This window comes from Vicia villosa, linkage group LG1, assembly GCF_029867415.1.
Source record: "Vicia villosa cultivar HV-30 ecotype Madison, WI linkage group LG1, Vvil1.0, whole genome shotgun sequence".
Taxonomy (NCBI): Eukaryota; Viridiplantae; Streptophyta; class Magnoliopsida; order Fabales; family Fabaceae; genus Vicia; species Vicia villosa.
This window is the reverse complement of record NC_081180.1, coordinates 44911844-44927963: the sequence shown is the minus strand read 5'-3', so window position 1 is coordinate 44927963 and position 16120 is coordinate 44911844. Positions and strand designations below refer to the sequence as shown.

Below are 16120 nucleotides of genomic sequence, written 5' to 3'. Positions count from 1 at the left end.
TAAAGTATCTTTCAATCCGATTATTTTTCACATGCAGTTGTTTGCTTACCGTACGACCTATTTCAATATGTGTCTCAAAATAACTGTCTGTGAGATTTCAAAATCATATCCATCATATCCTCAAGAACAGTTTCAATATCGAACTCATGGCCTTTGGTTAAACTGGAAGAGACCATTTACCATCTCATCCAAGTACTCTTGGGTTACGTATTCTTATGGGTAATACAAACTAACTTGTGCCCTTGGGGCACATGTTAAAAATCCTTCAAATTAGGGATGTCAATGGGGCGGGGCGGGGGCGGGGGATACATTCCCATCACAATCCCCGCCCTCAAATCTATTCCCCATCCCCACTTCGGGTCCCCGCTACGGGGGGATTTTGTCCCCCATCCCCGCGGATCCCCACGGGTCCCCACAGATCCCCATGGTTCATGCAGAGATCCATAAACATGTTTTTTTATTTTTTATTTTAAATCAAATTAATAGTAAAAGCTTAAAGAACTAACCACAATAAATTTAGAAATTATTCTTTATGATAAATATATTGTTTTAACAATATTTAATCTATAATATTGAGTGTCATGACCATCAAAATTTCAAACTAAAAAAATTGAAATAATCATTTATATCTCACTCTTCTACTAACAATATATATATATATATATATATATATATATATATATATATATATATATATATATTTTAAGTTTGTGTATAAGATTAATTATATGAAATGACAAATAAACTTCCATAATAATTTAAAATTTATATAAAATTTAAGGACATTATGTTACTTTAGGCGGGGCGGGGACTCCACGGGGCGGGGGATATTTACGTCACCCCCGTCCCCGAAGTGCCTTCGGAAAGACTTTGTTCCCCATCCCCGTCCCCGCGAGGAAAAAAATCCCCATCTTTGGGGCCCCAAATGGGGAATCCCCACGGGGATCCCTGCTAATGGAGGCAAGTTGACATCCCTACTTCAAATAGAAATTTTGTATTGAAAAAAAAAAACAATAAAATCATTAATTATAAATTTGTATCAAATTTAATACACATTTTTCAATAAATTTTTTTTTATATTTATCTCTTAACTTATGCCCTTAAAGTACAAGTTAGCATTACCCTATTCTTATTTAAATGAGACTGATTAACATCTTTTTATTAAAAAAAACAGTGGGATGTCTTTATTTACTCCAAACATTTCTATTTGTGAAAGGTCTAACTTCTAAGTACTATTCAAGATGTTGATCCGCAGTGTTCTTTTTAAAATGTCAGTCATTTTAACATAATAAGGCACGATAAGCCCCGCTGGAACAATGAGCATGGTAACAGTTCCTTAGTTCAACTTATTCACTTCTAGTAGATTTTTAACTAGATATAAAACAAAAAGCAAATATTATAATTGCAACATATGCAAAGCATATATGCTTCAATAGATTTGGTAGAGATACTAAAGTATGCTAGGAATGTACCTCCACTTCGGCATGAATTCCTTCTGGCATTATAAACAATTGTGTACGAACTCGGAGCATTTGACCTTGTTTTCAGAAACATGGACACTCGAAATTCACAGTATAGTCCCAAAGAAGGATTGTTGAGGATCCTCTTTCAAATTTCATACACAAAATCTTCATATCATAGAGGAGTAATTGCTTTGGTTCAAGCTAATTTAGGATGTTGAGAACTCTAGAAAGGTAAGTTGGATTTTTCAAATACAATAGAATTTCATAACAGATGAAAGACATGATATCAAAAGTCAAAACTTATTTGGACACACCTGATGTGATATTGAAATAAAAGAAAACAAAACTTATTTAGTTTGGATTTACCCCAGGTTGAGGTGTTCTATGCTTTCACAACCGGGCTATGCACCTGGTGTTAATAAGAAAGGGTAACAGTTTAATCAAAAGCACAACAATGAGCAACAATATTCGAATATTAACAATCTGCAAGAAAGACAGGAATACATACAAGTAACAACCATTAGAACACTAACTATGTATTTGCCCGCTTCGGAAAAAGTTACCCAAATTGAGCATGAGTGTGTGAAGAACCATAGCCTTAATATATAGCTTTAAGAGACAGGAAGATTAATTCTTCAACTGTTTCTAGTTCAGTCCATCATATTGTTCTTCAAAATGGCCAAAGAGGTGAAGGTTTGAGCTACATGCATCATGAATATTAATCTGCAAAGACTTGAGAGAGAACTGAGAAGAGAGTTTGTGAGACGTGAGAGAGAAGAGGTTGACATTTGCAAAGAGATGAAGAGAAGAGAGCTGCATCAACTCCGACACCCTAACAGAAAACTTAACCCCTCCCACCACATCACTCATCTTTGTCGCTTGGTCGCAACTGGAAGCAGGGAACTCTTTTTTTCTGCGCCGCAACCCAGCTGCTCTTAACAAAACCGTTTAATATTGCCTCCAAAAGTACAAAGATGTTGCAATAAACAGTCACAATGAGAAAGAGTCACTAACATTCTGCACTAACATAAAGGCCAGTACACAACCATCCTGTATAACAATCCAGACCCCTCCTGAATGGCTTTGAGCTTCTATAAACGCTATGTACATCCCAAAATGCCTTTCATTCTTGCAAATGTGGATGTTGTTTTCCTGTTCCAAACCAGCACACTGACATCCTTAAAAATTGCCATTATAAAAACTACCCTATGCACAAGAAACCAGTAAAAGATAATGGTTAAAAGAGACTATAACCTCATCCTCTGATTTAAAAAGAGGGATTAACAAAACTGTTTAATATTGCCTCCAAAATTCCACAAAAAAGTAATCCTTCTATCTGCTCAATATTCACTAAGAGTTAGTGACATTTGCATAAATATTATGTTGTCCCTAATTAGGCTCAGTAACTAACTATAACAAATAAATAACTTGTTTTATTGTACTAGACAGGCCCAAGATAATGCATGGCTAAAAAACTAAGAACAAGCTACTTTATACAGACACTTCTAAGTTTTAACACACTAATAGTATTATAGATTAATATATGCTTGTAAAATGCCGTAGCATAAATTTGAGATTAAAAAAGGGTTTGATTACCATTTTTATTTTCTACAGAAGTAATGAAAACCTTCCATACAAGTTCCAGCAAGGATGATCTCTCTTCATAATTCAAAGCTTCATAACACCAGTTTTCCCTAAGAGAATCAATAACTGCTTTTACATTACCATGATACCTTTGTTCTTTCTTCAAGTGAACAAGAATAGCGGGAATGTCTTCAAGAAAAAAGCACTTCACTACTGTCTTCCCAGCTTTACACTTGCAGCCACATCCCGAGTAGTTTCCAAGCTTGGTCTCAATAGCCTATCCACTCGCATACTTATTGGTAAAATGCATCCTCAAAACATACGGCATGAGATATTTTGTAATACTGAGAGTGTGATAACCATATCTGGTTTTCAATATGATATCGGCTGATATAATAATACACTTTAAATTGTTCACTTTTTTGTATCCCAATATTTGGCATATAGAACATAACTTCAGAAACAATCAAATTTATGTCGCACTGGAAAACTCTAAATCAAACATGAAGCCAACATTTCAACCTATTCTTAAATTACAAGTTTATTTGCTGATTTAACTACCATTTACATATAAAGCAAATGCAAATTTCAATAAATCAGATAAATATAAACCTTCCCCTCATAAACACGAAACAAAAAAAAGGTGTTGCAGCAAACATACGGAATTCAGAACATGTTGCAGCAAACATATCACACAAAATGAGAAATGTGTTTGTTTGAACTTAGGTTTCACTGATGGTACAAAGAAAGAAATAGTGGATTATATATTGCAAGAAGAAAGTAATCAAGTTCAAACAGAAACATGTTGCTCATTAGATTATAAAGTTTACCCAAATATAAACCTTCAAAACAAACAAGATACTTCTTGATTATAATTATAAGCAATTGACAAGCCACTTGGATACAAGTAAAATTATAAAATCAAATACTCTTTCCTTCAAACGGAGTAAGGTTTTCTCTATGAAGTAGTATTTTACAAAATCCCTTTGATTTAATACCAAGGTCCTCAACTGTTTGGGTAGTTAAATTGAACAATATCAGTCGATCGTCTTTTTTTGTGAACACCATATCACCGTTCCTTACTGCTCCGACGGGATACATAAGGAAAGGAATGGGTCCTAGTCCTACCATAAACATTTTAGTCCACGATTCTTTTACACCGAGTTCACCCAAAACTGAAATGTGAAATGTAGCCGTCTCTGTGAAATTTAAGATCAAAGCAATAGACCCCTTCAATAGCACCAAGTGTCTCCTTACAAATGGCACAAAGTTGCCATCTATGTCTGAGGGTACAGGTGTCTGAATGAAAACTTCATTGCTCCAGTCAAATGACAGCATCATATATATTCCATCATGTGTTTCATATTCGCACATCCAATGGGAGAGTCCTCCCTCCATGTACAATTGTTCTCTGTTCATAAACTTGTGACGCATACTGAGATTGAGTATTCTCCAAGAGTTAGTTCTTAGACTATATATCTCCCAAACATCTTTCGTATCAAATATCTCACCATGACATATCACTTTATAGTCGTTTGTGCGACGGTCATAACCAAAACCACGATGTATATGACAAAAATGATTATCATTAACAAAACTAGGTGGAAGTGGAAGGGCCTTAGACTCATTAATAGATGGATTCCACAGTACCACAATTTTCACTAGGGATACCGAGAGTAGACAGAGGATCCCATTAACACTACCTGAACCTAAAATATTAAAATTAGGAACATAACCAAACATATGTTCAAAAACAGAATTTAAAGATTTTGACGGATCATACTTGACCGTTGGCCACTCTAATTTGACCTTATTCTCAAACCTATCGCCAGAAATAGAAAACAACTCAAATCTTCCATCTTGATATGAAGGAGTGAACTTTCCATGTAGAAGAAGAGATGTATGATCACAATCAGGATGTTCCTTTGTCAAGAAAACTTTGCGGTACGAAATCATGAAATTAGGATTATCAATCAAGATGGACCATGATTTGCAAACACATTCAAATCGCTTCAAAGATTTAATAGACAATTTTGATAGAATGGAAAATGCAATATCATCGTGTATATGTAATTCTTTTGGTAACTTTACCTTTTCATTCGTCCCGGCAACCACAGCAGTGGCGTGTTTGCTTTGCTTGATATTCGAAACCCTAGAATCCATTAACGAGCTTGGCTTGATAGTGGAAACCTTAGAATCCATAAACGACTTTGCTTGCACAACTCAAAACCTAATGACAAGAATCTTAAAAGATATATAAACTAAACAACGCAAAGAAGAGGAAGTAATTCACTCTCTTTTCGACGTAAACGGACAGTACCCACGCATGTTTCAACAAGTGAGTGTTAGAAAGAGAGGTGAAAATAGAATGTTGCAGGGATATTTTTTACATGCACATAAACCATACCTTTTATAGGTTTCATGTAAGAGTATCTCCAATTATTTACACGCACTTTTATGCGGAGTGGAACAATGTTTTAGGTCCACTTTCTTTAATGTGTCTGTCCCGCACCGTCCCGTTTTTTTTGCGGGCATTAGCTTTTTCATATAGTTTTACTATTTTTAAGCCTAAAAGATTCAATGCCCGCGGGCTTTTTCCGCCCCGTCCTCACTTTTTTTGCGGAGCGGGACAAAGTTTTAGACCCGCACAATCAAATATGTCAGCTCTGTCTCGTCCCGTTTTTTCGCAGGCTTTTGCCTGTTTGCCACCCCTACTTTTTACACTTCACATCATTTTCTTTCTATTTCACCTAATTTAATATTCATTCAACTTTTACTCACTACAATGGTTTTTGCTTAATAAAATTCAACACTCTACCCCACCACTTTTATTTCATATTTTTCTTTTCTTTTATGTTTTTGTGATTATATATTAATAACAATTGTCGATTCAAATTAAATTAAAATAATTAAGACTTAAATATATTTTTTCTAATTTAATAATTTATTTTTATTTTATTTTTTTAATTTTATATTCTTAATTAACTTTTTTATTTGTGAGTTATAAAGACGAGATACAGGGATAGTCATTATTAAAACAAATAAAATTACAAAAAAATTTAAAATACAATACAAATTATATAATACACTAAACATACAACACACCTAAAATAAAACACGTAACTTAATTAGTATAATAGACTCAAGTCACAAACAAGAATTTATTGGAGGCTAAATATAAAAATTAGAGAAAAAAATAGCTTGTTTTCCTTTGTCCAAATCAAATGAACCAAAGCTCTATTTATAGACAAAAAATGATGAATTTTGGTGAAAAAAATTGATTTTCTATAAAATAATTGACTCCAAATAATTAAGCTGGAATAAAAATATAAACAATCACAACAACAATAAGATTTTGCAAAGTATTATAAGTGGCCCTCTCTCATTTCTCATTCAACATGTTGAATATTTTCAATACAAATTAATTCATGTCACTTTCAATACCTCATTCAACCATCCATTACAAGCATTCAACTATTGAAAAATATATTCAACACTCATTGCAAGTGGTCTAAGTAACCTATCTTAGTGACTAAAAAAAATTATAAGACTTACTAGTTAAGAGACTTGATAAAGAAGAAAATTTTTGGCGGTACTGAAATGGTTTTTTTAACATGTAAGCTTAACTCATTGCTTTAGACACATCACCAATCTTCTAAATTCTTCTAGTACGTATTTAGTTAATGGTATATTAAACATATAAAATAACTCAATCTTTCAGAGACTTTGTAAATATATCTGCAATTTGTTCTTCAGTAGGACAATATTCGATCACCACTTCTTTCTCGACTATCAACTCTCTTATTTTGTGAAATCGAATATCAATATGCTTAGAACGTCCATGAAAAATCGGATTGTTAATCAGTGCAATTGTCGACTTGTTGTCGCAATAAATCTTTGTAGGACTATTTTGTTTCTGATGCATCACTTCTAAAATTCTTCGCATTCATACTGTTTGAGTAGCACAACTGAATGTTGCAATATATTCAACTTCAACAGTAGAAAGCGCAACAACTGGTTGTTTCTTCGAAAACTATGAAATTGCACCTGTGCCCAAATGAAATGCGTACCCTGACGTGCTTTTTCTTGTTTCTATATCTCCAACCCAATCACTATCTGTGTATCCAACAAATTTCACATCATTAACGAAAAATCCTCTTAGCTCCATGTAAATGGCTAACACATGGTTCTTCCAAGAATATGCTAAGTAAACCAACTCCATAAATTATATCTAGTTTTTGCAGTTAAATATTTCAGGCTTCCGATCAAAACTTTATATTAGATTGAGTCTATCCTCTTTCCATCATTTTTTCTTGCCAGCTTCAACTTTTCTTCAACGGGTGTGTAAAGATGGTGAATGGTTTGATGTCTCAGAATATAACCGCATGTGAGTTTTCAAACAATTTCATCATTTTGTAGTTTTGGATAATCATATATTCATATTTTCAAGGACAGCTTCAATATCATCCAACTAAGAATCCTCGTCGTTATCCTACATATTCTTATTTAAATGAGACTGATTAACATCTTTTTATTCAAAAGCAGTGGGGTGTCATTATTACATTTCTATTTTTGAAAGGTCTAAACTACTATTCAAGATGTTGATTCACACTGTTCGTTTTAAAATGTCATGCCTTTTAACAGAATAAGGCACGTTTCTGACTGATAAATTTGTCACTTTTGCCGTAACTCCTGTTAATAAGCCCCCATTGCTGGGACAATCAGCATGGTAACAAATCTTTTGTTCAATTTATTCACTTACAATCCATAAAATTTATCATAAAATATAATAAAGCAAAATGAGTTTTATGGCAAATTTGCCATTTGTCAATTTTTTAGAGCCTATGCTATTTATATATTTACTATTTTAAGAAATGTTTCTATAATTAACCATGCTTATAATTTTTTTTATTGTTTCTTTAAATTTACTAATTAATGATAAAGAGTAAACAAAAATTGGCAGATGATTTAAATTTCTATTCCATATTGTACAACTATTAAATGTTTCATTTGTTTCCAAGAAAACTGTTTAATTTTCCAACTCAAGTCCAATGTTAACCCTACTCTCAATCCTTTCTATCGATATTCTCTCTCTCTTCCGACTCTCTTCTTCCTTTTGTTGTCCTGAATCTAGAATTGTTATGCCCATGTTTGTCTCAGTATTGCCTTCCCCCGTAGAAACCCTAAAATCAAAATCATGGATTATAGGATTTCTACTTTTCCAACAATCTTATCTTTATTGTTTTGAATCTTATACTGAGTTATGTTTGTTTTTGATCTGATTCATAGGAATCATGCAAAATGGAAGTTGAAAAGGCTGAGGTTGGCACTGCATATCGAAACTGAGACTGCAATCATTCATCAAACAAAATGGTCGCGACAACTCAAACTGAGCTCATTCCTCATGTCCTCCTTAGAATCCAATGCTTCCAGGTATCATTCATATAGTATTGTTTCTTTTCTCTATACTATACTATAATAATTAATTACTACTAATTAATTTAGGTTTCCAAACTGGGATTCAGTTGTATGAGACTAAATGGTGCCTATAATGATCCTCTTACTGAACAAGATGGAATTTGCGTTATTCACTATGCAATTAGTCAAGGAATCACTTTTTTTTATACGACTGATGTTTATGGAATTGATGCTGCTAACGAAATTTTGGTTGGAAAGGTACATACTACTAATTACCACATGCTCAACATGTTTTTGATTCACTTTATGCTAACTTGATTTTGTTGACTAGGCTTTAAAGAAGTTACCTATAGAAAAGATCCAGCTAGCTACAAAAATTGATATATCTATAGGAGATGGTATTGGTTTCACTGGTGTCAGCTTCAAGGGTTCGCCCGAGTATGTACGCTCATGCTGCGAAGCTATCTTGAAACGTCTTGTTGTTGAGTACATTGATATCTATTATCAATGCCGAGTTGATACATTTGTGTCTAATGAGGATACAGTTAATCATTCTTCATTGTTAACATGTTTGTTCGGTTATAGGTTAGTGGACTTATGAAACTGGTGAAAGAGAGAAAAGTGATGTATATTGGCCTATCTGAAGCTAGCCCGGATACGATAAAGAGAGCACGTGTTGTTCATGCATCACATCTGTACAAATAGAATGGTTTCTTGGGACTAGAGATATTGAGGAAGAGAAAATTCCTCTCCGCGGGTTAGTTTGAATTCCTCTCCAACTTTGAACCAACAGCTTCGGGTTGTGTTTGTGTTAAATGAGACTTCGCTTATTTATAGTTTTTTGATACAGAGAGCTTGGTATTGGAATTAACATATAGTCCTTTTGGTCATGATTTTTCGGTGCCAAAGGAGTTTTGGAAAATGTACCTGCAGTTAGCACCTTGGTATAGTTTTTTAGCACTTTGGTTGAATAAGTATTTCTGCTGCATATACCATGGAAATATGAAGAAGATATGCGGAATTATGTAATAGAATTGATCAATTTGCTATGTTATTTTGTAAGATATGCATTTTGTCATGTTTTCTTAAAGGGTGTAGCTTTTTAACTATTTCTTTTTCAACTGGCAGTCGAACGACCATGGGAAGAGATACATTAACTCGACCGAGGAAGTTATGAAAATTATATCGTTAGAAGTTGTGCGTGAACGGTTATTGGACCATGTACATCAGGTAGTTCTTGAACTTACTTGCTCTTCAAATTTAAAGCTAGAATTTCTTCAAATTTAAAGCTAGAATTTGTGATAGAGTTTGTTGTAGGATTAGATGAAAGTCTTATTGGCTGATGATTTTCTAAATTCAGGAAATTCCATATAATATTTAACATAGGTTGGTTGACTGGAAGAGTTAGGAGATGGCTCTCTTAGGATTGAGAAACACTTTGTTACTAATAAATTAAGTCAACACAAGATTCTCATAGGGAAGAATGGCTCAAAAACCGAGTTCCTTTTTCTTCAGCATTTCCTTTAGAAAATTTTAAGATTGTTATCCCCATTTCATTTGCTTATGCTATGACATTATTGTAGTGTATTGATTTGATTTTGACTCATTTATCTTCTCTGCCTCCATTAAGTCTTCACCAATCTTAATATTTCATGCTTATAATAGAAGATTTATATCATTTTCAGGTGTTGTTAATGTTATGGGAGAAGCTGAATTGAAATCATCCCATTTAATACTTAATCTTTTTCTTTAAAGACCTCATCAAATACTAATATGGACGGTTACTTTTGTTTTCTATACTTTTATTTTGATTTCTATAATTCTTGAGAAATCTCTCCATAAATTAGAAAGATATGCTACTGATCATTTGATGGTTTTTCTTTTAATATTAACTTCTTTATATAATTTTATATAATTCATGCAATAAAAATTACATAATGACCTTCTTTCATTTTTATTATAATATTAATACTTTAGGTTTAGTTTTTCCTTTTAACTTTACTATTTTGATTTTTTTTAATGAAAATAACTACTTCAACAACAATGATCAATAATTCATATTATAATATAATTACTTTAAGAAATATTAAATAATAATTTGACCAGTGTTATATAAATCTTTTATCTGTGTATTAAAATTATTAAATATGTAAATTATTGTGAATTTCTTTAATATTAACTATATTGTGGTCCAATGCATTGAGATATTTAAATAATTTTATATTTTTATTTATTTATAAATATTATATGTTTAAAATAAATATTAAATAATCATAAGGGAAAAAAAATCTCCTTAATATATTAAAACAAAATACTATGATAACAAGATTTCCCTGCCAATTTTTCATTAACTTCACCAATATCCCGTCTAAGTGCATTTAATTATTCAAATTTTTCACTTTTTTCATAAAAAAATCTGATCATATTAATTGGTCTTTAATTTCATTCAACTCATTATTTGCCTAAATACCACCACCTTTCTTGCAATTTTTCCTTTTTACTCTAACATTTAATTCTTACTTTATCTTTCCTTTTTTAATTTTTTTATAAATAAATTACCTTTTTATTACAATAATACTGATGAAATACTTATATACATTCCATTAATATTGATATGTCTATTTATAATTTTATTCAAAAATTTGGTCTAACACATAATTATTTGAATTTAATGGAAATATACCGAGAATGTAAAGCAGTTTGGGTTATAATGTACTGACCGTGTAAAATATTTTACACTGGCAGTGCAATATCGTTAAACTCTAATTATTTTTATATTTATAACATTATTTTTTAGGTTTTAAACAATTTTTTTCTTAAAAAAGTAAACAATTTATATTTAATAATAATAATAATAATAGGCGTTTAATATAGACTTATGCTATTGTGGACCCTCATATTTTTAATAATTTTAATAAAATATTATTTTCATTCTTTATTTTTTATTGTTATAAAATTCATTTATAATTTGAAAAAAAATTGTAGGTCCTTGTTATTAATTTTGTGTTTTTGAATAATTTTTTATTTAGAGTAATTTTCTTGAAATTATTTTCCACTAATTTTATGTAAACGATTTTTAACTACTATAAAAAAAAGTATTAAATGCAAATAATTATTAAATCTAAATAACATTGATAACAAAAAATTAAAATAAATGTGATTTATTTTATTTTGCCTCTCCACGTATGCCTAATTAGTGGCTATAATTTTATTACATTCTCAAATATTTATTATCCACTATTCTTTTAATTTTTTTTTAAATTTATTTTTTTATATCATCAAAACAAGACAATTTTATAAAAATTTATGAATTTTCTTTTCCATATAATAATAAATTGTATTATGTAAAATTTTGCAAATATTCTAATGCTATATTTAATATTTCCATTTCTTATTCCAATCTAAATATTTTAATGTTATATTTTCATTCCTAATCCTAATCCTTTATATAAATTTTAATTTTATATTTTTATTCTAAATCTCAATATGATCCTCTAACTAAATAAATTTTAATTCTACTCTCTAATGAAAAATTGATATCATATAATCTACTTTTAATATAATAAAGTACAATCCATATGAAATCCTATCATTAACCCTCTAATCATCCAATTTGAGGGTGATAATCGGGGACACAACGGTAATTGCATATACTTTAATAATTTAATTAAAAATATATATTCCTTAATCATTGCATTACTTTTCAATTGTCCAATTTCTTTTCCATAATTAATATTATTGTCATGCTTTTGTAGATAGTTGTGCAAATCTGCATGGAATACAGCAAATATTTTAACTTTATAATTATTACTTACCTAAATTTGACTGATTTAAATATTTTAATAGTAGATTCAACCATCATTAATTTTAGGACGGCTACTCTCTACTGTGTGTACTAACTATTTGTATTCCCCATAATTAACTTCATTCCAAACAAACTAAATAAATAAAAACTCATATTTTAATTCCACACATCGACGAAAACCGAAGGTCCTTCTCTCTTTCTCTTCACCACTTTTTCCCTTTTATTTTCTTTCTCTCTCATTTTGCTTCTTTTCTCTTTTTGATTCTTTCTTGCATGCACTTTACTATGAAAGATTGATTAATGCTTGCAAAGCCAAATTTTTCAGAACCCTAACCTTCTCTTCTCACAACAAAAAAGAATCCATTTCAAAATACCAATTATTTGTTTAATCAATATCAATATCAAGTTTAACAATTTACCAAAACCATAGCCAAAACCACTCACAAGATGCTCGAAACGATTAAATACTTGATCGGTTGGCCCGGTTTAAGAGGATTTGGATCCAAATCCACCGCCGAACAAGTTACCGAAACCCACGGCGAACTTTGTTCAATAACCGCCATCAGGTAAATTGTTTTTTCAGATGTACTCTAATGCTCTCCGCAGACTCATATATTCTGCTTTTAGATTCTTGATTTGTTAAATTGTTATAATCTTTTTTATAGTGTTGTTGTCTTAATGATTTGATTTGTATTTCAGATGAAGGGCTGTGATGATTTGGAAACTTGATTGGGGATTTGAGTTTAGGAAACTGAATTTGGTTTTGGTTGATTGTGTCAGGGAACTTTGCTTCTTGCTTCGATTGTTGTTGGTCTGCTTAGTAATTTTCACTTTTTGAATAACTCACCCTCTATGATATTAAGTTCTACATTTTTAACTTTTGTTGAAATAGATTGCACTTCCTAAGGGACTGTTAATTTTGTTTTTGGCAGAAAAGAAGCTGAAAATGCTATAGTGCACATAAGTGATTAATTAATCAAATTTCATTGTATTGTTTATAAGTTCTCTCAAAAAGAAAAAGTTGATCCTTTTTCTTTAATGAATTTTTTTTTGCAGGTTATACTCACTCAACTCACTAATAATTATATTTAAAGGTTAGTTTATGATATAATATGCAGTGTTCTTATATTTTTGTTTGGATATATTTTTTTATGTAATGAACATCATATCACTGATTTCTTTTGCACACCAGTAAGATAATTTCATTTTTCTGCGATTGATTTCACATCAGATCCTAATAACTTCATTTGTTTTTTATTTTCATTATGATGTTTTATGTTAATATTGTTGTTTATAGGTACTTCTTAATTGTTCATCCTTTTACATGTTTAAAATATTCCTATCTCATTGCGTTGATGTTTTTTTAGAACACAAGTATGTCTAATCTTTGCAAAAAAAATTAGTTTTCATGCAATTGGCACCACCTAAGATCTTATTACTTCATTTGTTTTCTGTTTTTCTATTTTGATGCTTTTTGTCTTCTTCATTGTTCATCCTTTTTCATGCTTGCAATATTACTATTTCATTGTTTTTGATGATATTGATATCTCATTCGTTACTTCTGTTTTTGGGTCATCTTAGTTTAAGATCTCAATAGCAAATTAGATAATACATGTTATGTCATCTTGGCTCTTTCACTCTCCTGTTTAATTATTCTTCTTTGTTGCAGGTATGAAGTTTTTGTCATCTTTAAATTGAAAGAGCATTGGGTGGTTGGTTCAATATATTATCAAGTGCATGTTACTTTAAAACAAGTATTCTTGATACTAATATATTAGCTTTACAATGGTGTCACTTTTATTATGTTTCTAATATCTTAATTTTGGTGAAATCTTATAGATCATTTGATTTCTTTCTTCCCCTCTCTCTTCAACTACCAGTAAAGGAGCTTCGAAATTCTTTAATGTCTCCAATGAATGTGTTTCAGATCAATGTACGAATACATGTTTTTAAAATACTCAAAACACACTATTATACTGTATTTATATATTTTAGATTGACCTCCTTATTTTGTGAACAAATAAGGTTGAATTTTATAGTTATATCATGTAAAGAAAAAAAGACATTATCAAGTTTAATGTTTTTTTACTTGATTTCAAATCCCACAAAAAGTTAACTGCAGTGCATTGGTTTTTATGTTGGTACCTAAATGATGTTATATTACCATTGTTACTGGAATAATTTTGATTGCTTCAAAACATAAAAATTGTGCAAAATATTGATTGATAATTCTATTTTACAAAGATACTAATATGTTAAATCATTTGTTATTTTTTTGCTTCGTGACCATTTTGTTTATAAAATTTGTTTAGTATATAATTCAATAATAATTTACTTTTTGCCTCAATTAAATTAATGTTTTTCAATAATTAAATTATAATAATATTTATCATAATTAATAATTAAATTACATTTATTGAAAAGAAAAAGAGTTAAAAGTGATTCAGATAAATAAGGGGAATATAGGAAACCTTATTTAAAGTATTTTTTACACTTAATATTTCATGTTGTATTTTGATTTAGTCTAACAAATATTTAAGTAAATAACATCCATAAGTATTACTACTAAGTAATAATCAAAAGTTGTATTTTTTTCTTCTTAGAATTTGTGAAATTTTAGTAAGTTATTATTACGATTTTATCCATTGGTGGGTAATAATAGACAAGAGCAATTGTTTGAATTTCCATTATAGTTATGAATGTGTAATTTAATATTCTAATTATGCTAATAAAACAGTTATTTTAATATACTTTATAGTCATATTTTGATAATTACTGTGAAAATAAATTATTTAATGTGTATTAAATAAAATGAGATTTCCCAATAATGTTTTACACCATTCCAAAAGCGCATGTATTATTGGTATTCATATTTATCTTATCTCCTTAAAAATAAAAATATTTAATCATTCTTTTTGTAGTGTTGGAACCTCAAAATATCACATTCATTCTCAAATTTGTGCTCAATGAAGTATATATTTTTAAAGATTAGTCATGATAGCTCATTTAATTAAAATTATTAATATTTTCATTTTAATACTATAATAAAAAAAATTGAATACGTAAGTGGAATAGATTAATAAACTAAATTTAAGATCTCAATAAATGAAATTAATTACATTTTAATTGACATTAATTTATTAATGTTTAAGTTATTTTAGATATATGACCACAAGTACAATAAATATTAATTAACAAAATTACTCAAAAATAAATAAATTTTTTTATAATAGCTTTTGTATTTTTGAATATATGATAAAAACATGTTTTTAAATTTTGATAAATAATTTTCAATTAGATTAAATATAGGGAGTCCCATAATGCTGAAAATAGAAGAAGTTTTACTATGATAATAAGAAAATTGATTTTGCTTCATGAAACATTCATAACACATTATTATTTAAGATTTTCGAAATATTTTAAGTATATTTTATGATTTTCATTTTAATTGTTTTGGAGAAAAAATTTGTTTTTTTCAATTGCCGTTTTTAAAATTCATTCCAACATTATTATTCATTTGTAAATAATGCATATTTATTTATTAGCACAACAAACAAAAATAAATATACCATTTGTAAATAATGCATTTTTAATTGGTTCATTTGATTTTTAATTATTATTTAATCAAGAATACTCATATTTAATTTTACGGGATGTATTTAAAATATTAATTAATTCAATTGTAAAAACCGGAATAGGTTACAAATACAATTATTTTTGTGAAACGGGAATAAGTTCTAAATATTTTTAGAAATGGAAATAAGTCAACTGCTAATACAATTATTTTTGTGAAACGGGAATAAGTTACAAATATTTTTATAAACAGAAAAAAGTTATAAATATTTTTAAA

At 29.7% G+C, this 16120-nt stretch overlaps 1 protein-coding gene, 1 long non-coding RNA gene and 1 pseudogene across 2 annotated transcripts; 2 read left to right on the top strand and 1 right to left on the bottom strand.

Annotated features, from left to right (window-relative positions):
* Positions 1 to 1788: 1788 nt before the first annotated feature.
* LOC131636064 (F-box/kelch-repeat protein At3g06240-like) lies at positions 1789 to 5410 on the bottom strand. Its single transcript, XM_058906711.1, has one exon. It carries the CDS (start codon positions 5247 to 5249, stop codon positions 3969 to 3971), a length of 1281 nt encoding a protein of 426 aa, XP_058762694.1. The 5' UTR covers positions 5250 to 5410; the 3' UTR covers positions 1789 to 3968.
* Positions 5411 to 8417: 3007 nt separating this feature from the next.
* On the top strand, positions 8418 to 9415 carry LOC131605196 (probable aldo-keto reductase 1; annotated as a pseudogene).
* A 3078-nt stretch (positions 9416 to 12493) lies between these two features.
* LOC131605193 (uncharacterized) lies at positions 12494 to 14124 on the top strand. The gene is made up of 3 exons (XR_009284663.1): positions 12494 to 12836; positions 12970 to 13364; positions 13940 to 14124. It is a non-coding gene; the product is annotated as an uncharacterized LOC131605193 (long non-coding RNA).
* Positions 14125 to 16120: the final 1996 nt, after the last annotated feature.

Coding starts and splice junctions, on each gene's coding strand:
- LOC131636064 (XM_058906711.1), bottom strand. CDS start 5,249: ATGGATTCTAAGGTTTCCACTATCAAGCCAAGCTCGTTAATGGATTCT.